The 24705-nt window shown below is 46.6% G+C and overlaps 1 protein-coding gene across 1 annotated transcript in view; it reads left to right on the top strand.

Annotated features, from left to right (window-relative positions):
- Nucleotides 1–24705, top strand: part of GTF2E2 (general transcription factor IIE subunit 2) — a gene marked incomplete at its 5' end in the record, with an annotated part of 1036543 nt that overhangs the window by 704935 nt on the left and 306903 nt on the right. Inside the window, one exon of the mRNA XM_044059142.1 lies at nt 517–699. Coding sequence (XP_043915077.1) covers nt 517–699 — 183 coding nt within the window. The remainder of the gene's footprint in view (nt 1–516; nt 700–24705) is intronic.

The following is a 24705-nucleotide window of genomic DNA, read 5'->3' as shown; positions in this document are numbered from 1 at the left end:
ATATTTACCTTTAGCCATCTTCTACAAGGTTGCACTCATCTATTCAGCCTCAATATCCCCTAGTGGTGTTGCTTTTAGCCTGTCTTGAATGTTACCTTCTCATCATATTAGTCAACTGTCGAATATTATGGTGAAGAGCAGGTTAGGTAGCTGCAGACTCTGTTATGTTCCATGATTGCAGATCAGGAGCTCTAGCTGAGTGATGTATTGTTGACTGACTGAGGTGCATATGCATATTGTACATAATCATGTGACAACCCACCCCTGTCCTACTACTACTGTTTATCTATGCCCATAGGGGTCACGTGACTTTTATGAGTTCTCTCCAAGAAAGAATTGTATTTCAGCAAATCCTCCATTGATATCCCAATCCACTGCCTAACTTTGGTTTCTGGAAGGGCAAATGGATGCCTTGCTTGTTGTCTGTTTGACAGCATGTAATGTATGTTGTGTTTACAATTCTTGTTTGTGTTCTTTTGCCAAAATTGCTGTGCATGTTTCTTTTTCTCATTGCAGGCATTGATCAACAATCCTAAAATTGAGATAGTTGATGGAAAGTATGCATTTAAGCCAAAATACAATTTGAAGGACAAAAAAGCACTGCTAAGACTTTTAGATAAGCATGATCAGCAAGGAATGGGAGGAATACTTTTAGATGATATTGAAGAAGGACTTCCTAATGCACAGAAGGCTATAAAGGTACACTTTCTTCATTATTTCTATGTTCTTGTGATGTGCTCTAAATGGCTGCCTAACTTTGTTTATTTTTCTTGTTTTGTTTTTGTCAAGGTCAGCTGCTGGCTCAGTCCCTATTTCTAGCCACAAAATAAATAAAAATGAATACGTTTTCAGGAGAGTTGTGGATGGCATTGCATTTTGTAGTTTACCATTTTTAAATAAGGACGGCACTCAGTTTACTCTGTTCAGAAAGGGTAAACATTATTTTTTTCCTTTTTTGGGGTGGTGGTTGCAGTCAGGGCTTCAACTGTGTGTGCCACAGTGCCAGATGTCAGTTTCTCTTTGTTAAGCCATGTACTTCAGTGTTTGTACATAGTTAATAAGTGATTATTTCATTAGTAAATGCTTAATTCTGTACATTTTTTTATTTCCTATGTTTAAGTGTCATTAAACAAGGATGCTTTATTTGCTAGGAATACAACATCATTGACTTGTCTCATGAATGCTTGTAGATTCTACAATCTTATTGTATTGTTAAGGGTTTAGGTAGATCAGCTGCAGTGGTTCAGCAGTGGGGCTGCATAAATAAATACCATAAAATACAAAAGTCTTTTAACTGATAAGATATTAAATCATGGTAACGGTTGATGTTATGTAGTCCAATCTCGCCTACATTCTTACCCGTGGGTTTGGAGACTAACCTCGGCTCCGACTCGGCCATACTCTAGCTCGAAGTCTTTCAATTGGCTGGGCTAAGAGGTATCCCATGCCGCTCGTAAAGCTCAGATGTGGTCTCGCTCTTGGCTGTGGCTAAGTATAACTTTTCGTCTTCTTTGACCAAATTTGTTAGCTCCAAAAGCTATTTTCATAGCTAGGTGTGTGTTTTTGGTTTGTGGAAGCTTTTTGTGTGGCCTTTCGTGGCATTTGTCTTGGTATGCCGTTAGCTATCTCCCAACGGGCTAGGCCTGTTTTAGTTAGAGGACCTAGTCCTCCATTTGTTATGTTTACCTTCTGTGTTAGTTTTTTAGGTACCCTATCCCTCCGGGCTAGGGCCGTTTAAGTTAGAGGACCTCGTCTTTCCCTTGTTTCCTGTCTGGGCCATTTGAGTTAGAGGTCCTTCTGTGGTATCTGCAGTTTATTTAGAGTCTAGTTCCCGCGCTTTGTTGCTAGTGTTGAGTTTGGCTGTTGCTGTGTCTAGTGTCCTGCCGATCATGTCCAAGGATACAAAAGAACATAAGCCTTCGGGCTTCAAGAAATGTAAATGTGGGTATAAGATGTCGATTACTGATGGGCACTCTGTGTGCGTTTATTGTTTGGGGGCTATCCAACTTCAGCAATCTTGTGCATTCTGTCACTCATTCAGCCCTCATGTTCTTCAAGAAAGGAAGAACAAACTAATTCTGAAGGGATTACTGAAACCGTCCTTCGTGGAAGATTTGGAGAGGTCTTCTACTGCTAAGTCCTCTCCCTCTAAAAGAGACAAAACCTCCAAAGCAAAAAAAGATCCCTGGCTCTGTCATTCTTATCGGAGCCTCCGGAGAAAGTTACTAAGTCTACTGTGACATCCTTGGCTTCACTGACTTTGGTGCTGAAGGAAGTTGGTGAATTGACAGAATCTACATTGGCTCCCAGCCTCTCGGAGCCGGTGACTGAGATGCTAGCTCGGAGCCGGTCTCTAGTTTTTAGACCAGTTTCTCCTCCTCGCAGGTCTCCTTCTGAAAGGAGGTCTAGGTCTCCTACCTTGTCGTCTAGGTCCTCCAGGACTCTCTCTGATGTGGAAGTGGATAGAGTGGTACAGGGACTGCTCCAGTCACCGGTGCTGGCTAAATTGCTTTTGGCTCCAGCCCAGTCTGCTCCAGAGCCCGTCACCCATCCATCGTCAGTAGATCCTTCGAGCAAATCTCAGCCTTCGGAGTCAGAGTTGTCAGTGCCGTCTGATGCTTCTAGGTCGGCTCCGATAGCCCATCCTGGCTTCTTGGCTCCGATCGCGGCTCCGACCCCATCGGCTCCATCGGGGTCCAGGACTCATGGTTCCTCAGTCGGACTCGAGGAGAGAGTCTCGGGATGCTGTTCGGCTCATAGCCTCCCTCTCAGTGCTTCGGCCCGGGTGAGCCTGACCCTTGCTTCGGCTTCGGACCTTGTCCCTTCTGCTCCGAGATCTTCCACGGTTGGTCGATCTTCGGAGCCGGGGAGACCAGCTTTCGAGGTCATGCGGAGCGTGCTGGTCAAGTCCTCAGCTGCATCATACAGCACTGACACACTACCCCCTCCAGCTCTGATATCTGTCTCTGATCGCCCCCTATCCTTGGACAGCGGAGACCAAAGGCCTCAGGATATCTCCATGAGTGGTCCCCAATTTTCGGAGAGCCCCCCAGAGTTTTGCCTGAGGAGCCACCCAGAAAAAGAACATGCAAGAGGAAGCACATCGACTCCCAGGAAGAGTCTGTCACGTCGGATACTAACCTCGAGGAATCAGAAGGGTCCCCCAAGTCGTCCTCTGAGGATATCTCTTTCGCTGATATCCTAGAGATCTTGAAGCAGAAATGCAACTGGCCTTCTAAATCCCACTCCGAGGAGGAGTCGGTGTTCCTGAAGGCCTTTGGGGCTCAACCCTCCGCCTCCTGGGTTTCTCCCCCCTTCGAACTCCTGGATCTGATTGTCGAAGGGTGTGGGAAACCCCAGACACTGTGGAACCAGTCCCCAGGAGACCCAACAAATTTCTGTCCACCTAGCTGACAGGGTTTCTCACGAAGGGTGTTCCAGTAGATGCCATGGTGGTGGCAGTGACCACCAAGAAGGAACTGGCTGAGACTTCATCTACCGTCCATCCCCCTAACAAGGAGTCTAGGACCATGGACTGGTATGGGAAGCGTATATTTTCTTCAGCAGCCTTTACTCTGCGGTCGCTGAATTACTTGTCACATTTTACACGGCTCTAAAGAGATCTCCTGAAAGAGCTTGGAGATTCTCTGCAGGGTAACGTTTCTGATGCAGTGGCTCAAAGTCAAAGCTCAGATGTCTATGCTAAATTCTATTGCTAACTCCTCCATGAGGCTGATCTCTTATACAGCCGAAGGAGCGAGTAGGGCAGCGAGTTCCGGAGTGTCTCCCAGGAGGCACTCCTGGATGCGCCTCTGCAATTTCGCAGATGCCTTCAAGTCTGCATTCACCAACACCCCGTTTGATGGTTCATCGTTGTTTGGAACCAAGGTGAAGGACACTCTCACTAGATGCGAGCAAGAGGGAAAAACTCTGTCTGCCATGGGAGTCCATTTTTCCATGCCTTCGAGACCATATCCCAAGGTCCAGAAGAGTGGGAAAGTGTGGTTCAAGAAATCGCAGAGGATGTTCTTCATCTCACATTGCTGCAGTCCTTACATATGGGTAGTCCGCTGTCCTCGGTCGGCCCGAATACCAAAGTATTAGGCTGACGTCGGTCATGGGCGCTCAGATCTGACATCAGAGCGTCAGGGTATAAAAGCGCATGACCGACGTCATATCCTCAGTCTTTTTTGCCGCATGGTCCGATGCAGAAGCAGCGTTGCAAGTGCCGTTCGGCGTTCTGAAATTTTCGTATTTTGAGTTTCAGACCGAAACCAAGTTGGGCTAAGTACCCCGTTGGGGAATATTTTTGTTTTTTCTTGCCTCAGTTAATTCGGATGTCAGAAAAAGTGAATAATTGTATTTCTTGTGGGAAACAGATACCGCATAGGGATTATCACTCTCTTTGCATTCCTTGTTTGGGACCGGACCATGACGTAGTCGGGTGTCGGTTTTGTGCTAGGTTTAATAAGCGCACTATAAAAGAAGGTTAGATTGTGCTAGGTTAGTCTTTGGTAGCGGTGTAATTATAATATGCCGTCGGATCCTCCGGCCGCTTCCAGAAGCGCAAAGACAAATCCTTGAAACCTAGACAGGTTGATTCGTCCGTTTCGGACGCCGGTCCTGCAGAAGCTACAGTGGAGCAGGTGGATCCGGCTGAAGTTTCTGTTGAGTCTCAGGGGGAAACTTTGATTTTGCAGGATGTGGCCTCACAGGAGTCAGGTCTAGCTGAAGGGGCCTCTCAGGTTACTGTTCTCCCTTCTATGCCTAAGGTGGTTAGGCCTTCTGCTACTATTTCTAGGGCTTCTTCTAAGGGCAGGTCTGTTTGCCTTCCTCTGGTGTCCCTCCAGGTTCTTCAGGGTCTGTGCCTAAAAAGCACATGCTTAAAATGGCAGAAGATTTGATTACTTTAATTAGAGGTTCTATGCCCCCTCCTGATAAGAGGCCCAGGATGGAGCCAGAGTTGGAAAGTTTGGATCAGGCCTCAGACGACTCAGACTCTTCTGCTGAAGATATTCAAGATTTTCCCCCTTATTCGGATTCTGATGCAGAGGATTCCACTCCTTCTGCTTCTCCTCCAGAGGATTTTTTGTTTTCAGAAACTCTGCATTCCATGAGGGAGCATTTTAAGTGGGAAGGACAGGATTTCTCTGATTCACGAAAGAGGCTTAGGGAATTCTTGTTTTTACCACAGCATAGACCCTTGGCTATACCTCCTGTTTTGGATGTTGTTCAAGATGTGTTTTCGGAGGCTTCCCTTAATCCAGATTCTTTGCCTCCTGCGCCAGTTAAACCAGACAGGTATTACAGGGTGCCTGAGGCTCATAAATATCTGTATAAGAGTCCTAGGGCGGACCCAGAAACTATTAGTCAGGGGCCTAAGGGTGTTAGAGCTTCTGTTGTAAAGAATCCGGTTCCTCTAGATAAGGAAGCTAGAGCTTTGGATAGATGGGGTAAGAAGGTGTATACCTCTTCTACTTTAGCAATGAGGGCTTTAAATTGCCAGGTTCATATGTTGAAGTATCAGAATTTCCTCCTTTCTCAGCTAAAATCTAAAGTGGATGCTTTGGCAGAGGGCATAGAGTGTAAAGAATTGCAGGATTTAGTACATGTCTCTGAACAGGTGGGTAAGCATTCTTTGCAGTGTGGTTTTGATGCTGTACAGGCCTCTTCTAGGGTGGCTGCCACTGGATCAGTTCTTCGTAGGCACGCCTGGCTTAAGGATCAGAATTTGTCCGAGCATGTTAAAACTAGAATTCTGGATGCCCCTTTACAGTCTGAAGTTTTGTTTGGTCCCCCTGTGGAGTCGGTTTTGAAGAAAATGGAAGACAAGGCTAAGTCTATGCAGACGGTTAAAGATTTTTTGCAGGTGCAACCTCCAAAGTTTAGTAGAAATTGGCCTACTAAGGGGTGGACCTACCCTTCTTCTGATTCTCAGTCTAGGGGTAGATCTAGACGTGGCAGGGGCAGAGCTCACAGTACATTCAGGCCTAGAACTTGGAGTTCACCTGCACAATCTGCAGGTGAGGGCAGGGGCCAGTCCTTTCGTAAACAGGCCCAATGACCTGCATTTTCAGCTGCCAGATTCTTCTTCTCTGGCAGCTCCTTTGGGAGGAAAATTAGCACTCTTCAAGCAAAACTGGCTTTTAGTCACCCAGGACAAATGGGTATTAGACATTATAAACCGAGGCTACAAGTTCTATTTCCATACATTGCCTCCTTTCAAAGGCATGCCAGATGTTCCTCCTCGGCAAAGGATAGAGGCTCACAAGCAGATTTCTTTACTTCTTCAAATAGGAGCTATACAGCCAGTTCCTCTGTCAGAAGTGGGACTAGGATTTTATTCTCGCCTGTTTCTAGTACCAAAGAAAGGGAACACGTGGAGACCAATTTTGGATTTATCTATCCTCAACACTTATCTGGACATTCCAAAGTTCAAAATGCTGACGTTACAACAGCTTTTACCTCTGTTGGGAAAAGATCACTGGATGGTAACTCTGGATCTCAAAGAGGCTTATCTTCATGTTCCTATCAGGCCCAGTTGCAGGAGGTACCTGCGTTTTCGGGCTGGAAATTTACAATGTGAGAGTGTTCAATCTCGCCTTTGTTCTTACACATGGGTTCGGAGCCGATCCTCGGCTCCGTGTCGGCCGACTGCAAGCTCTGCATCGAGAAGAAGCTCGAGGGCATCTAATACCCACAATCCCCCTCTGCCTTTACCTCAGATCTAGTTTGCCGCTGCTGCATACGCATCGCTGGAGGCTAGCTCGAGGCTTTTACAGATAAGAATTTATCTATTCTGTTAAATTTTTCAAAAAAACTTCTTTAAATCTAGTCAATTAAAGTTAGAGTAAGGTGTGTGAGTGGATTTAGAATTCTCGGTACCTTAGATTAGTTTAACCTAGTTTAACTAAAGGGTATAGAGTTTTTCGGGGCCTACCACCCCTACTTGGACACTTTTGACTAAGAATTTGTTGTAGTCTTGCTTTCTTAAGCAATTGACAATCGGACTTTCTATTACCGGATTTGACATTTTTACTGGAATTGACTTTTACTGGACTGGACTGTCTCTTTCTCTTGTCAGTATGTCTGAGAAAATAAAATCTGGCTTCAAACGTTGTCAGTGTGGCCAAAAGATGTCGGTCACAGACAACCACAGTTCCTGTGTCTACTGTCTTGGCCCTCTCCACTTACAAGAGGACTGCTCTATTTGTCACTCTTTTAATGGGAGGGTCATGACAGATAGGCGCAGGAAACTGATGGACAGAGGATTGTTGAAACCCTCTTTCCAGGAGGCTCTGGATGCTTCAGACCAGGCATCCAAGTCTTCGAAGGGTCGGCGTCGGAGCCAAAGTCATCGGCTCCGAGCTCTTGGTCTAGTTAGATCACCGGTTCCACAGACTTGGGGCCGAGTGTTCAACTGTTGGCAGTTTCCGAGCCTCGAGTCTTGGAACCGGTGACGGAGCTCCTCCACCGACTCTGCTGAGGTCGGCTCCGTCTTCGATCCCTTCGACTCGTTCTTCTAGGCCCCTTTCCGACACCGATGTGGACCGTGTGGTGCAGAAACTGATGGAGCATACGGCCCTATCTAAGCTTATCTCGGTCTCCTCTCAGTTGATGTCGAGACTTGAAGGCCTGCCACTATCTCCATCTGTTCCTCCTCCGAGACCTGTCCAGTCTTGAGCCGGAAGAAGCTGAACTGATGATTGTGGAGCCCTCGGTGCCAGAACCGTCTTTTTCTCGGTCGGCACCGTTCACCTCGACTCCATCCGATCCGGTACTGGAGTCTCGGGCCAAGATCCGCCCTTGGTTCCGGGACCGAGTCGGACCGATGTTTCGGTTCCGACGCTCCCTCTCGGGCCTCGCACGGATCGACTCGGTTCCGCTGGGTCGGTGCCTTGCTCCTGTTTCGGGATTCTTCCCATTTCTTGAACCGGAGATACCTCGACTCGGGACCCGGGGCCTTCGACCTCATGAGGAAGGTGTTGTCTACCCAGACAACCACATCAGCAGGTACAGCTTCTCCTCCCCACAAAGGACCGTTATCCTCCTCTGCACCCACGGCCACGTCCAAGCGTCGGGCACCAGTGTCTCAGCCACCCCTGGAGGGTGCCCCTTCTTCCTCGGAGGCTTCTTCGGATGCTCCCCACGAAGAAGTCCCTAGGAAAAGACTGTGTAAGAGGAGACACTTGGATTCTCCACAAGAATCCTTGACATCTGATACTGACTTAGATGAGTCAGAAGGGTCCCCTAAGTCACCTTCAGAGGATGTCTCTTTTTCTGACATCTTGGAGATCCTAAAACAGAGAGGTGACTGGCAAGCCCTCCCCCCTTCTGAGGATGAGTCAGTTTTGCTTAAGGCATTTGGTGCCCGTCCTTCCTCCTCCTGGGTCACTCCGCCCTTTAATGAGTTAATGGAATTAATTGCTCGAAGGGCGTGGGAGACTCCTGACACGGTGGAACCAGTCCCTAGGAAGCCAAATAAGTACATCACGGCACCACAGGACAAAGCTTACCTCACCAAAGGAGTTCCAGTAGACGCCATGGTGGTGGCAGCGCCACGAAAAGGAGATGTCGGAGTCTTCCTCATCTGTCCATCCGCCTAACAAAGACTCTAGGACCATGGACAGATCACGGAAGCGCATTTTCAGTTCAGCGGCTTTCTATGCGTTCCCTGAACTATTTGACTCATTTTACACGTTTACAGAGGGATCTAGTCAAAGAGTTGGGAGATACCCTCCAGGGTACTACAGATGCCGCTGTCTCAGAGAAAGTTACAGCGCATCTCAACACCCTTACGTCCATTGTAAACTCGTCCATGAGGCTGATATCCTATGCAGCCGAAGGATCGAGTAGGGCAGCGGCTTCAGCGATTGCTCTTCGTAGGCAATCCTGGATGCGCTTATGTTCGTATGGAAGCCTTCAAGTCTTCCTTTACTAACGCCCCATTTGATGGAGCCACACTTTTGGCCCTAAAGTAAAGGAGACCCTTACCCGGTGTGAACAGGAGGGAAAGACTCTGTCTGCTGTCGGAGTCCGTTTTCCACCCTTCCAGACCGTACCCCAAAGGGCAACGTGGTGGGAAAATGTGGTTTCAAAACCCCAAGGATCTTTCCCAAACACACAGGGTGATGCCCCTCTAGAGGCAGAGGGGGCAGAGGTGGAAGACGCCGCCTGGCGGCAGAGGGGTCCGAAACCAAGGTGACAGGGATAACCTCCCTGGCAAACCTTTTCAGCACTCCTGAGAGGAGGCCCGACTGTCCTGCTCTGGAGGCAGTCGGGGTCGCTAGCTTTATACCCTCAGGCCTGGCAAGACCTTTCTTCAGACAATTGGGTAAAAGCGTTGTTACCAGAGGTTACAAAATCCCATTTCTATCCACCCCATTCCAAAGAAAACTCCCAGATGTACCACCCCATCTGCAGAGCCAGCAGCTACAGAAATTTCAAAGCTGCTAGAAAAAGAGTCATCCAACCAGTCCCAGCGGACCAAATAGGATTCGAACTTACTCAAGGTTCTTTTTAGTTCCAAAGAAAACAGGGACTGGAGGCCGATTCTGGACCTAAGCCATCTCAACACCTTTGTCAAGAAGGAAAAGTTCGAATGGTCACGCTTCAATCGATCCTTCCATTCTTACAGAAGGGCGACTGGATGTGCTCAATAGATCTGAAGGACGCATACTACCACATCAAAATGGCCAGGGCGTCCAGGGATCATTTGCGCTTCCGGCTGGGAGCCAGTCACTATCAGTTTCGAGCCCTGCCCTTTGGTCTGACCACAGCCCCAGGGTCTTCACCAAATGCATGGCAGTGGTAGCGTCTCATCTGAGGCTTCTAGGATTCCAGGTGTTTCCGTATCTGGACGACTGGCTCCTGTCTGCCACCACCAGGCGTCAACTGATACAAGCCAGGGATTACACCCTACAACTTTGTACACACCTTGGCATTTCAGTAAATTTCGAAAAATCGTTGCTACAGCCATCACAGCATATCTTATTCATAGGAGCGGAATTAGATACGCGTCAGCTAGTTCTAAAACTTCCTATAGAAAGAATAGTAGCACTTCAATTCAACATTTCCCTTCTGCTGTCGTCCAAAAAGTCCCCAGCAAAAATTGTTCTGAAAGTTTTGGGTCTCATGGCAGCTTCCCTCATTGCGATACCATTGGGAAGACTGCACATGAGAGTGTTACAATGGCTTCTGTTTGCACAATGGTCATTCCAACAACTTCCACTGACTCACGAAATATTGATAACGAAAACATGCAAATCACACCTAATGTGGTGATTACAGACTTGCAACCTATCCAGCGGAAGACCATTTGTGCTACCCGCACCGTCAGCGACGATAACCACGGACGCTTCCCTGATAGGGTGGGGGGGCATCTTTCAGGGACAGACAGTCCAAGGCGAATGGACCAATCTGGAGTACAATCTGCACATCAATGTCCTGGAGTTGAGGGCAGTGTTTTTGGCGTTGCAACACTTTGCTCCCCTTCTTCCTCCAGGGACCATTGCAGTTCAGACAGACAACATGTCCGTAGTCTGGTACATAAACAAGCAAGGGGGAACCAGGTCTTACCAACTATGCAGAGAGGCCATGAGAATTTGGCAATGGGCAGAGTCCAGCGGTCGCTTTCTGATCGCAACGCACATCCCGGGGTCATCCAACGTCATAGCCGACAGGCTGAGCAGGGCAATACTATTGCCTCACGAGTGGCCCCTCAAACAGTCAGTTGCGAGAAGGATTTTTCGCAAATGGGGCCAGCCTATCTGCGATCTGTTTGCGTCTCCAATGAACGCCAAATGCAGGAGCTACTTTGCCCTATTACCCCCTCCAGGGGAAGTCCCCAGGGACGCGCTGGTGCACGATTGGTCCCCGGGTCTCCTATATGCTTTTCCTCCATTTCCCCTGATTGCAAAGTCTCTTCAGAAAGCCAACAACCTTCAGAGGACTATTATTCTCATTGCCCCGTTCTGGCCTCGTCAAATTTGGTTCCCCTTTCTATTGCATCACCGCATTCGGGGACCTTGGATGCTGGACCCAGAGCCAGATCTACTGACTCACTCGTCAGGAGTTCCTCACCCATCTCTAGAATCTCTCCATCTAGCAGCTTGGCTGCTCCGCTTCCCTTTTTAGCCAGGTCAGTTCCCCTTACATCGGCAGTTCAAGATATTTTAGTAGCTTCTCATAAAGTTTCCACTACAAAGACTTACACCAGTAAGTGGAAACGTTTGTCTTCTGGAGTCACATCATTTGGACCCTGTTACAGCTCCGTTAAACAAGGTTTTAGAATTCTTGACTGAATTATTTCATGAAGGAGCTTCCCCGGCTACTTTAAGAGTACAGTTAGCTGCCATTTCTAACTATCATGTAGAAGAATGTGGTGCCTATTATGGCTCACAGACTTTGTAAAGCCTTTTAAAAGGTTCTTTTCATATCAGACCACCAGTCAGAAGTCCGACATCACCGTGGAATTTAAACTTGTTGCTCTCTAAATTGATGTTGCCACCCTTTGAACCAGCTTCAAGTTGCACATTGAAATTTTTGTCATGGAAAACATTATTTCTAGTGGCCATTACATCTGCTAGACGAGTGTCTGAGCTTCAGGCCCTTTCAGTCAAACATCCTTATTTAATATTTAATTCTGACAGAGTATCCCTACGCACTAATCCATCCTTTCTTCCCAAAGTTTGTTCTTCTAGTAATATTAATCAGTCCATTGAATTACCCACCTTCTTTAAAAAACACTCTAATAAATTGGAGTATATGCTGCACAAACTGGACGTCCATAGACAACTCAGATTTTATTTGGATAGAACAAAAGATCACAGGAAATCTGATCAACTATTTATAGCTTTTGCTGACAGCAGAAAGGGTCTTGCAGTTACGAAACGAACTCTTTCTAAATGGCTAACTGACTGTATCACATATGTTTATGAAGCCTCTGACCAAACATTATCAGCAAAACCCAGAGGACATTCTACCAGATCAGTGTCTACATCTTTGGCTCACGAGCTCGCTACCTTTAGACACTATTTGTGCGGCTGCTACTTGGGCTAAACCACATACATTTATCTCTCATTACAAAGTGGACAGGGTTTCTAGGGATAGGGCAACCTTTGGTTCCACTGTGCTCAAGAACGTTCTCCCTTGAGTTCCTCAGGATCATGGAGCTAGGCGCTACCCATGTGTAAGAACAAAGGCGAGATTGAACACTCTCACATAAAGAAGTTATGTCCTTACCATAACGTTCCATGTGGAGTGTTCATCTCGCCTTGGTTATTACACTCCCACCCTTCCCACCCTTAGGAAGAACGTTCGATTTGGTGCCTGGTCTGGAGTATTCTCCTTCTGCTGTTGCAGTATTACTGTTACTATCATACTCTTGGTATGTTTGTATATATGTACTTTTATGTATATAGGTGGCATGTGTGCGTGCTTTGTGTCTGGTTTGCTTGCAAACTAGATCTGAGGTAAAGGCAGAGGGGGATTGTGGGTATTAGATGCCCTCGAGCTTCTTCTCGATGCAGAGCTTGCAGTCGGCCGACATGGAGCCGAGGATCGGCTCCGAACCCATGTGTAATAACCAAGGCGAGATGAACACTCCACATGGAACGTTATGGTAAGGACATAACTTCTTTTTATCAGTTCTCTGCATTGCCCTTTGGCTTATCTACTGCGCCCAGAGTGTTCACAAAGGTTCTGGCTCCAGTGATAGCCTTTTTCAGGTTAAAAGGAATACAGATTTATCCTTATTTGGACGATTGCCTGATTATTGCACAACACAAAGACGAACTTCTGCATCATCTACAGTATGTGATGGTAGTGTTAAGATGCCTAGGGTATTCTGTGAAAGAAACAAAGTCCAGTCTAGTACCCTCTCAGGACATGTGCTTTCTGGGTGTGAGACTGAATACAGCTTCCCAGATGGCCTTTTTGACCCCGGACAAACAAAGAAGCCTTTCTCTTTATTTCCATCAAATGTCTCTACAGTCCAGGCTGACTGCAAGGACAGTCCTTCAAGCCTTGGGGTTCATGGCATCTTGTATTCTGGTGCTTCCCAATGCCAAACTGCATATGAGGAAGCTTCAATGGTATCTCAAAATGTATGGACACAACACTGCCAAGATCTAGACACTGTCATTCAGATAATACCTTGCATTCAGAAAGAATTTTTGTGGTGGGCTCAGGAATGTCACCTAAACAAGGGACTCTCTGTGACCAGACCAGAGGCGAGTCAGATTCTAACGACAGATGCCTCGGACAAGGCTTGGGGAGCACACCTCAATGGAAAATGGGTGCAAGACACGTGGCCTGTCAGACTTCAACATTTGCATATCAACTTGAAGGAGATGTTAGCAGTCCAATTGGCATTGATGGCTTTCAAGGATTTACTTCACCCAGGACAGGTGTTGATTCAAACAGACAACACTACTGTCATGTGGTACATCAACAAGCAAGGGGAACCCATTCTACCCTCTTTGCAGGCAAGCGATGATTTTGTGGGAGACTGCTCTCAGTTTACACCTCAATCTTCAGGCAAGGTTTCTACCAGGAGCACAGAACTCCTTAGCGGATGTGTTGAGCAGACAAATTGTGGATCCTCACGAGTGGAAACTGGATCCTCATGTGTTTCAAAAGTTGACAGTGTTATGGGGGACTCCAGACATAGATCTGTTCGCTTCTCCACTAAATTACCAGTTGCCAAAGTTTTGCACAAAAACATTTCATCCCACAGCTTGGAAGGTGGATGCTCTATCATTCAGTTGGAGCAATCTTCATGTCTATGCCTTTCCACCTCTGCCTCTCATTCCCAAGGTACTCCTAAAGGCCAGAATAGACAAGCCATCCATGATTCTGATAGCGCCGGATTGGCCTCGACAGCACTGGTACCCACTACTGAGGAGTTTGGTACGGGAGCCTCCATGGCCGCTGCCTTTGATTCCACATCTTTTGTCTCAGGAGGGCGATCACTTCCTCAATGTCAAGATTCAGTCTCTGCATCTCACAGCCTGGCATATTCTGCTTTAGACCCTGGAGGGTCTCGGCTTCCACAACAAGTTTTGAATGTTATTTTGGAGGCCAGAAGGCCTAGTACAAGGAAAGTTTACGCTGATAAATGGAGGAGATTTTTTCTTTGGAGCAAAGCGAAGGACTTTGATGTTTCCAAGCCTGATTTAAGTGTTTCTCTTCAATATCTTACTGAGTTATTGGACAAGGGTTTGTCTTTCTCCTCGATAAAGGTTCATGCTGCAGCCATTTCTGCTCACTATGACTGTGACCCTCCTTTATTTTCCCATCCTTTGTTTAAGCAATTTCTTAGAGGGGCAAAGAACATAAGACCCCCACGTAGAGCTCCTACTCCTGCTTGGGATCTCATTTGTGTTGGAAAAGCTTACTCTACAACCTTTTGAGCCTGCAGCTACTGCTGAGTTAAAGTATTTATCATGGAAGACTGCTTTTTTGTTGGCCATCACCTCTGCAAGAAGGGTTTCTGAATTACAGGCCCTTATGGCAGTGGAACCTTTCCTGATTTTTCATAAGGATAGGGTATCTTTGCGTACTAATCCTTCCTTTATGCCTAAAGTGGTTTCTAGTGTGGCCTTGAACCAAACTATTCATTTGCCTACTTTTTATGCAAACCCCCAAAATAAAGGGGAGAAGATTTTGCATACTTTGGATATTCACAGGCAGTTACGTTATTATTTGAGCAGAACCAAGGGGTTCAGGCAGTCTCAGCAGTTGTTTGTTTCTTTTGCTTTGGGTTCTCAGGGAAAACCTGTTTCAAAACAAACTATTTCTAAATGGATTGGGTTTTGTATTTAGGGAAAAACTCTGTCTGCCATGGGAGTCCATTTTTCCATGCCTTCGAGACCATATCCCAAGGTCCAGAAGAGTGGGAAAGTGTGGTTCAAGAAATCGCAGAGGTTTTTTTATGACGTACAAAGTGATTCCCCCTCCAGAGGCAGGGAAGGGGGTGGTAACTCAGGTAGACTCCACTCTAGAGGCAGAGGAGGCCCGCGTAACCAGGGAGACCGCAACTCCTTTTGTGATTCTCCCTACCAACGCTCCTGATGGGAGGCCCGACTGCGCGTCTCAGGAGCCAGTCGGGGGTCGCATTTCACTATATCCAGAAGCCTGGCAAGACATCACCCAGGACCAGTGGGTATTAAAAATAGTTTCCGGAGGATATCACATTCCCTTCTCTTCTCCTCCCCCACCGATCAAAAGAATCCCAGATATTCCACCCAATCAAAGGGATTCCGCAGCTTCAGAGGTTCTAAAGCTGCTAGAAAAAGGAGCCATCCAGCATGTCCCCTCAGACCAGATCAGATTAGGGACTTACTCTAGATTCTTTTTGGTGCCGAAAAGAATAGGGGACCTGAGACCCAGCCGCTTGAACTTCCACGTGAAGAAGTCCAAGTTCCGAATGGTCATATTGCAATCTGTTCTCCCATTGTTGGGAAAAGAAGTGTGGATGTCCTCCATCGACCTCAAGGATACTTACTACCATATAAAGATAGACCAGGGCATCCAGAAGTCATCTACTCTTCCGGCTGGGAGTCAGTCATTTTCAATTTCGTGCCCTGCCCTTTGGTCTCACCACAGCCTCCAGGGTGTTCACCAAATGTATATGACGGTGGTGATGGCTCACTTGAGACGTCAGGGATTCCAAGGGTTTCCGTACCTGGACGACTGGCTCCTTTCTGCCACCACCAGGCATCTGCTACTACAGACCAGAGATGCCACCATCAAGCTGTGTCAACAATTGGGTATCACTTTAAACTGGGAAAAGTCTGCCTTGTTGCCTTCGCAGCGTGTCACCTTTATAGGCGCCGAGTTAGACACCGTGCTCATGAGGGCGTTTTTATCACAAGAAAGGATTCAGGGTTTGCAACAACAGGTATACGTGTTGCTCTCTCTGAAAAAAGTAAAGGCAAAAACAGTTCTCAAATTGTTAGGGGCGATGGCTGCAACAATTATGCTGGTTCCTTTTGCGAGGCTACACATGAGGCTCCTTCAGTGGCTGCTCTTCGCCCAGTGGTCTCTACAACATCTTCCGCTTTCTCCTCTTATAATGATCTCCTCTTGTAATGATCACAGACGAGTGCAAGCAAGATCTATGTTGGTGGCTTCACACCAGCAACCTCAATGCGGGAAAGCCCTTCGTCCCATCCCCTCCTGTTGCCACAGTGACCACAGATGCCTCCCAGATTGGGGGGGGGGCATTATCTCAGTAGGACAGTCCAAGGCACGTGGCAGGAACACGAGATATATCTGCATATCAATATCTTGGTGATTAGAGCAGTGCTACTAGCGTTGCAAGCACTTCAGAGCTTTCTTCCTCTTGGGACAATTGCAATCCACTCAGACAATATGTCGGTGGTGTGGTATCTGACCAAACAGGGAGGAACCAAGTCGTACCCCCTTTGCAGTATCGGTTGAAGCATGGACAGGTGGAGATGGATAAGAGATCCCTTGTTTTCTGTGATTAGATCCACCCTGTGAGGTAACTTGTGATGATTGCCCTTGGCTAGATGCAGAGGATGAGGGAACCATTGCTGTTGCTGCCAAAAGGGTGTCACCAACAAGATTTTGGGAGCATCCTGTTGGATTTTCAACAGGGCTTTCTGAATGAGAGGAAGGGGAGGGAATACATAAACATCCCCTTCCAAGAGAATGAGATGGTGTCCATCTTCCATACCACAAGACCTGGGACTATGGCATAAAACAGAGGAAGTTGTGTGTTCAGAAGGGAGACAAAAAGATCCACTTGAGGAGTACCCCACTGATGGATAATGTCCAGAAACACATCCCTGTGCGCATCCATTCATGGGACTGAGTTAAGGACCTGCTAAGTGTCTCCGACAATGTTCTGACCAGAAGGGATATAAACTGCCTGAAGAGTCACTTGACACCAAGATCCCATACCAAAAGTGCCAACCAGCAAAGAAGATATGATCTTGTTCCTCCCTGTTTGCTGATATACCACATCACTGTGTTATTGTCTGTGAATACCTTGAGAGGCTTTGGAGAAAAGAAAGACTGAAAGGCCTGAAGAGCCAGCAGAAGAGCTCTCCTCTCTTTGACATTGATGTGCGCCTTCTGCTAACAAGGCGACCACACCCCCACTGTACCTTTAGGGAGCCAAAGGTGCCCCCCCCCCCCCCCATCCCATGTCTGAGATGTCTGTGAACAATTCCTGAGAGGGAAGTGGGAGATGAAAAGGGATCCCTGGATTCAGAGACAGCTGCTGAATCCACCATTGAAGTTCCTGTCTGAGGCACAGAAGAAGAGGAACTATAAAATGTTCTTCGTGTTTCACTGTTGCAGTCATTACATTTGGATAATTTGCTGGCAGGTTGCCCTCAGTCGGCTTGAATAACAAAGTCTTGGGTCCTGCGTCAGTTGCTGTCTCCTCTTCCATGACGTCAGGTCGTCAAGGGTATAAAACATGCAGCCGATGCCATTTTATTCAGTCTGTCTTGCCGCGTGGTGCCCGAAGCAGAAGCAGTTTGCAAGTGCTGGTTGGCCGACTCCTGAAATTTTCGTATTCGAGTTTCAGAACCAAAGTCTTCAAACTAAAGCTAAGTTCCCCATTGGGGAAACTTTTTCTTGCTCCTTACCGATGTCAGTAAAAGTTAATAATTGCATTACTTGTGGGAAGCAAATACCTCATAAGGATTTGTACTGTATTCCTTGCCTAGGCCCTGATCACAACGTGCCTTGCTGTCGGTTTTGTGCTAGATTTAACCAACGCACTGTTAAGCGTCGGCATATTTTTGCTTCTAAATATTTTGCTTCAAGATTTAATTATTCTGAAATGTCGTCGGTTAGCAGTCAGACTACCGGACTTCATAAAAAACGCAAAGAAAAAGACAGAGACAGACCGTCGAGGTCCAAAACCGACGACAAAGTTTCTCCTAAGCCAGTCACCAGTTTGCCACTACTCAGTGAGGCGCTTTCACAGCCCTTGATACCCGCTACTTTTGAGTCGCAGGCCTCTACCGAGACACATTCAGAGTCAGGTATGCTGCGAGATTCTCAGAGTATTGAACCCGCGGATGTCTCTCCCTTGGATGGGTCCAGAGCTGCTGAGCAGGCACCGGCTTCTGAGGGTGTTTTCAGGCCTCAACATTTTTATATTAAACCGACGCCAACATCAAAAACAAGGTAAAAAAACAACTTCTGTGCCTAAAAAACCAACGCATGAGCCACGTGCTCAGGCTTCTATGCCTAAAAAACAGATGATCAAAATGGCTGAGGATTAATTAACTTGATCAGTGGTTCCCAACCCCCCCCCCCCCCAAGACGCCTAGGCAATGCACTGATTATGAATCTTCAGATCAGGTTTCCATTTCTTTTGATTCCTCTTCTGATCAGGATTTTCTATTCCACCCTATGAGGATTCTGATGCAGAGGAATCCATCCCATCTGCATCTCCTCCTGAGGATTACTCTTTTAGAGAGACATTGCATACTTTAAGGGAACATTTTCACTGGGAGAGTCAGGACTTCTCTGAATCAAAAAAGAGGCTTAGGGATTTCCTCCTTCTTCCTCAGCATAGGCCTTTGGCAGTACCTCCTGTATTAGACATTGTTGATGTGTTCTTGGAATCAAGCATGGCTCTTGATTCCCTGCCTCCAGCTCCGAGTAAGCCAGATAGATATTACAGAGATGTTCATCGTGTTACCCTGCTGCAGTCATCACACTTGGGTTATCCTGTCGTCAGGCGGTCCCGCAGTCGGCCGGAATTCCAAAGTCTTGGTCCGACGTCGGTTGCTGTCGCTGATGCCATTTTCTTCAGTCTTTCTTGCTGCGCGGTGCCCGAAGCAGAAGCAGTTCGCATGTGCCGGTCGACTCCTGAGATTGTCAAATTCGAATTTCAGACCGAAGTCTTCCAAAAAAAGCTAAGTACCCTGTTGGGGAAACTTTTCTTGCCTCAGACCGATGTCAGAAAAAGTTAACAATTGCATCTTGTGGGAAGCAAATACCTCATAAGGATTTTCATTCTTACTGCATACCTTGCCTAGGCCCTGATCACGACGTCACTTCTTGTTGGTTTTGTGCTAGGTTTGATAAGCGTACTATTAAAAGGCGATTTGATTTCGCATGACACTATTTTGGTAGAAAATTTAACTGTAACATGCCGTCAGAGCTATCGATTACTGGCGTGCACAAAAAATGCAGGGATAAGCACCGACAGCCCAGGCCTAAGCCAGATTCCGAGGCCTCGGTTGATCCGTTCTCTGGTACTCCGGTTCTCAGTGAGGCTCCGACGCAGCCCCTGACTACCGCAGATCTGGAACCCGAGACCGCCACGGATATTTTGACGGAATGTACTTGGCTGATGCAGCCTTTTACATCAGGCCCTTCCGATGACTTCGCTTCTAAAGACGTCGGTGCTACAGAAACGCCATCGGTTTCTGAAGGTGTTTTCAGACCGACGACTCTCACCATTAAAGCGTTTTCTAAGTCTAAGACTCCTTCTATATCTAAAAAGACTGCACTTCAGTCTCCTGTTCAAGGCCCTATGCCTAAGAAACAGATGCTCAAAATGGCAGAAGATTTGATTTCTCTTATCAGGGGGTTCACAGCCCCCTCCTGACAAAAGGCCTAGACAAGAAGAAGACTCTGCTTCCTCTGAGCAACTGTCCATTTCTTAGGATTTCTCTGAGGACCAAGATTATTCCTACTCTCCTTATGAAGATTCTGATGCTGAGGACTCTATTCCCTCAGCTTCTCCTCCTGAGGACTACTCCTTTGGGGAAACCTTACACACTATGAGGGAACATTTTCACTGGGAAGGTCAGGACTACTCTGATTCCAAGAAAAGGCTCAGAGAGTTTCTCTTACTCCCCCAACACAGACCTCTAGCCATCCCACCTGTGTTGGACATTGTGGATGATGTCTATTTAGAATCCAGTTTCAACCCAGACTCTCTTCCTCCTGCTCCGGCTAAGCCTGACAGATACTACAGAGTATCTGATTCCCACAAATTTCTTTACAACAGCCCAGTAGCTGACCAGAGACTATCTCCCAGGGTCCCAAGGGGGCAAAGGCTTCTATGGCTAAAAATCCAGTACCTTCTGAGAGGGATTCCAGAGCACTAGACAGGTGGGGGAAAAAGGTTTACACCTCAGCCACATTAGCTATGAGGGCACTAAATTGTCAATTTCATATGCTTAAGTATCAGCAATTTCTAATCTCTCAGTTAAAGCAAAGGATAACCTCCCTACCCCAACAATCTGAATTGAAAGAAGTACAGGATTTGTTGCACTCCACTGAGCAGGTGGGCAAACATACCTTACAATGTGGGTTTGATTCTTTGGAGGCCTCCTGCAGAGCAGCTGTCACTGGATCGGTTATAAGTAGGCATGCTTGGTTAAAGGAACAAACTCTGCCTGATCATGTTAAAGCAAAACTACTAGATGCTCCCTTACAGCAGGATGTTCTTTTTGGAGTTAAAGCAGAAGACGTTTTAAAGAAAATGGAAGATAAGGCAAAATCAATGCAGACAGTCAAAGATTTCCTACAAGTCCAACCCCCTCGCTTCAGTAGAAACTGGCCAACAAATAATTGGTCCTTTCCAGCTACTGACAGACCACAAAGGGGTAAATACAGGCGCCCAAGGGGCAGAGGACAACCACAAGCCCAGTATAAACCTCGCCATTGGGGCACTACAACACAGAAGGGAGGAGAAGATGGGTCTCAACCCACCAGAAGGCAATCTCAATGACCTGCACCTCATCTGGCCAAGCAGTACTCTCTTGACAGCCCCCTTGGGGGGAAAACTTGCACTTTTTGCAGATAACTGGCACATGGTCACAAAGGACAAATGGATCCTAGACATAATTTCACGAGGATACAGATTCCATTTCCACACCGTGCCAATGAAAAGAGGAATGCCAAACCTGCCACAAAATCAATGGGCAGAGGCACAAAAACAAATTACAGCTCTCATGGACATGAGAGCCATTCAACTGGTACCTACTCGAGAGCAAGGCCAAGGATTTTACTCAAGACTCTTTCTAGTTCCCAGAAAGGACAATGCCTAGAGACCAATTCTGGGCCTTTCAATTCTAAACACTTACAAGTACCCAAATTCAAGATGCTAACACTACAGCAGCTACTTCCCATGTTGGGCAAGGAAGCATGGCTAGTAACGTTGGACCTCAAGGAGGCATACCTGCATGTCCCTATCAGACAAAGTTGCAGAAGATACCTCCATTTCATTGCAGGTTCAACCCATTATCAATTCTCTGCACTGCCCTTTGGCTTATCTACTGCACCCAGAGTTTTCACAAAATGCCTGGCACCAGTAATTGCATATTGCAGACAAAGAGGAATTCAAATATATACATACCTGGACGACTGCCTCATCCAAACAGAAAGCAAAGACATTCTCTTACATCATCTGGCCTTTGTGAAGCATCTGCTAAATTGTCTGGGGTACACAGTAAACGAAAAGAAGTCAAAACTAGTACCCTCACAAAAAATGACATTCCTGGGTGCCAGCTTGGATACAACGACCCAGAAGGCTTATCTAACACCAGACAAGCAACTACAACTGACTCAATATTTCAAGACAATGGCAACAAAGACCCAATTAACTGCAAGAAAAATTCTGCAGGCTTTGGGCTTCATGGCATCTTGCATACTAATAATACCATTTGCAAAACTGCATATGAGGAAATTACAGTGGTACCTAAAAAGCGTATGGTCTCAACACAGCCACAGCTTGGACACAATGATATCTCTCATTCCCTGCCTTTAACAGGAGTTTCTATGGTGGTCACAGGCATGTCACTTCAACAAGGGTCAGCCTTTCACCTTGCCCCCAACCTGGCAAACATGGCAGGACAATGCATTCAAGGCCTATGGACTGCAGAACAAAGAAAACTGCACATCGATCAAAAAGAGATGCTAGCTGTACAGAAAGCTCTGACAGCCTTCAAAGATCTACTGCATCCAGGACAACTTGCAATAAAGACGGACAACACCACAGTAATGTGGTAAAACAAACAAGGGGGCATACATTCCTACCCTCTTTGCAGGCAAGCAATGATCTTATGGAACACAGCTCTGGCCTACCAAGTCCAGTTACAAGCTCAATTCCTGCCAGGACAGAAGAACACATTGGCAGACGACCTAAGCAGAAACATAAAAGATCCCCACGAGTGGAAACTAGACCCACAAATATTTACAATGATAACTCAGAAATGGGGCCTTCCAAACATAGACCTGTTTGCCAGTCCTCAAAACTACCAACTGACAAAATTTTGTACAAGGACATTCCACCATCAAGCTTGGAAAGTGGACGCTCTCACCTTCAGTTGGAAAAACCTGACAGCATATGCCTTTCCTCCATTACCTCTCCTCACAAAGGTTATTTTGAAGGTCAAAAAGGAGAAACCACGACTGATTCTCATAGCCCCAGACTGGCCACGCCAGCACTGGTACCCGCTATTGAAGAATATGGCTCACAGCCCACCATGGATATTGCCTCAAATACCCCATTTGCTCACGCAACAAAACAAACAGATTCTACACAGCCAGCTCAAAACTTTAAATCTGGCTGCATGGCAAATCTACTAAACAGCCAACCAGCTCCTCTTTCACAAGCAGTTCTGGATGTTATTCTGGAAGCCAGGAGGCCAAGCACCAGGAAGGCTTACTCGGACAAATGGAAAAGGTTTTGTGCCTGGAACCAAGCTAAAGGCCAAGACACAACTCAACCTCACATGCCTCACATTCTGCAGTATTTAGCTGAGATGTTGCACAAAGGATTTTCCTTCTCTTCAATTAAAATCCATGCTTCAGCTATTTCAGCTCACTACAACATGAATCCACCTTTATTTTCAAATCCTCTTCTAAGGCAGTTCCTCAGAGGGGCAAAAAACATTAGACCACCTAGGAGAGCTCCTTCACCAACATGGGACCTCAACTTTGTACTGGAAAAACCAACGCTACCTCCCTTTGAACCAGCTTTCTCTGCAGACCTTCAGTTCCTATCTTGGAAGACTGCCCTGCTCCTGGCAATAACTTCAGCTAGGAGAGTCTCAGAACTACAGGCACTAATGGCAGTGGAACCTTTCCTCATTTTTCATCAAGACAAGAGTTTCTCTACAAACTAATCCTTCCTTTATGCCTAAGGTGGTTTCCAGTGTAGCTTTAAATCAAACCATCCACCTACCCACCTTCTTCCCCAATCCACAGAACAAAGGTGAGAGACTCCTGCATTCCTTGGACTTTCACAGGCAGCTTCGTTACCACTTGGATAAAACTAAGACTTTCAGAAAAACTGACCAGCTCTTTGTATCTTATGCTACAGCTTCTCAAGGGAGGGCTATATCCAAGCAAACCATTTCAATATGGATAGGTCATTGCATATGGTTCTGTTATACCCATCATGGGAAACCAGTGCCTGCTACCATTAGATCCCACTCTACCAGGGCAACAGCTACCTCTACAGCCTTTCTCAGGGGGGTTCCTACCAAGGAAATTTTAGAAGCTGCAACTTGAGTTCTGTACACACCTTCACCAAACACTATCACTTGCCTCTTTAGTCCAGGGCGGGCTTCGCCACTGCAGTTCTGCAGGGCCTTATTGCCTCCACTAACCCTCTATGATACCTCCCCCCTACCTTAGCTTTGGGATTCAACCCAAGTGTGATGACTGCAGCAGGGTAACACGATGAACATAGTACAGTTTTGTACCTACCATAAATGTAGATGTTCGAGTGTTCACCCTGCTGCTGATCTACTGGCTAAATCTTTGCCATGCCTTACTGATGTATTTGCTTATAGCTGAAGGGTTTTTGTGTTTGTGCAGTGTTCACACCATTTGGTACTAATTCTGATCACCCCTTTGTGGGCACCTGACATCTGGGGCAAGAAAAACTGAAGAAAATGATGTCGGTTGCAATATATATACCCCTGGCACACTGACGTCAGGGATGAGGCGACAGCAACCGACGTCGGACTAAGACTTTGGAATTCCAGCCAACTGCGGGACCGCCTGACGACAGGATAACCCAAGTGTGATGACTGCAGCAGGGTGAACACTCGAACATCTACATTTATGGTAGGTACAAAACTGTACTTTCCTGACTCCCACAAATTTCTTTTCAAAAATCCTGCTGCTGATCCTGAGACTGTTTCTCAGGGTCCCCAGGGTGTAAAGACCTCTACAGCCAAAAATCCTACCCCTTCTGATAGAGATTCCAGGGCGCTGGATAGATGGAGTGAGAATGTTTATATGTCTGCAACCTTGGTAATCAGAGCTTTAAACTGCCAGTTTCATATGCTTAAATATCAACAGCATGTTATGGGCTTACTGAAACAGAAAATTATGTTGATTTCTGATTGTGTGGAAAATAGAGTTACAGGAATTATTGCATTCAGCAGAACAGGTTGGAAAGCATATTTGCAATGTGGTTTTGATTCCTTGGAGGCCTCTTGTAGGGCTGCCGTTACTGGATCTGTGATTAGAAGGCATGCCTGGCTCAAGGAGCAAAATCTGCCTGATCATGTTAAAGCTAAATTGTTGGATGCCCCTTTGCAACATAATACTTTGTTTGGTAATAAGGCAGAAGCGGTTTTAAAGAAAATGGAAGACAAAGCTAAATCTATGCAAACTGTAAAAGATTTCTTGCAAGTGCAGCCACCCAGGTTCAGTAGGCACTGCCCTACTTAAAATTCG

This window comes from Protopterus annectens, chromosome 17.part0 (assembly GCF_019279795.1).
Source record: "Protopterus annectens isolate FY-2018-M chromosome 17.part0, PAN1.0, whole genome shotgun sequence".
NCBI lineage: Eukaryota > Metazoa > Chordata > Ceratodontiformes > Protopteridae > Protopterus > Protopterus annectens.
Note: the sequence above shows the minus strand (reverse complement) of the source record. Positions and strands in the feature narration are given on the sequence as shown.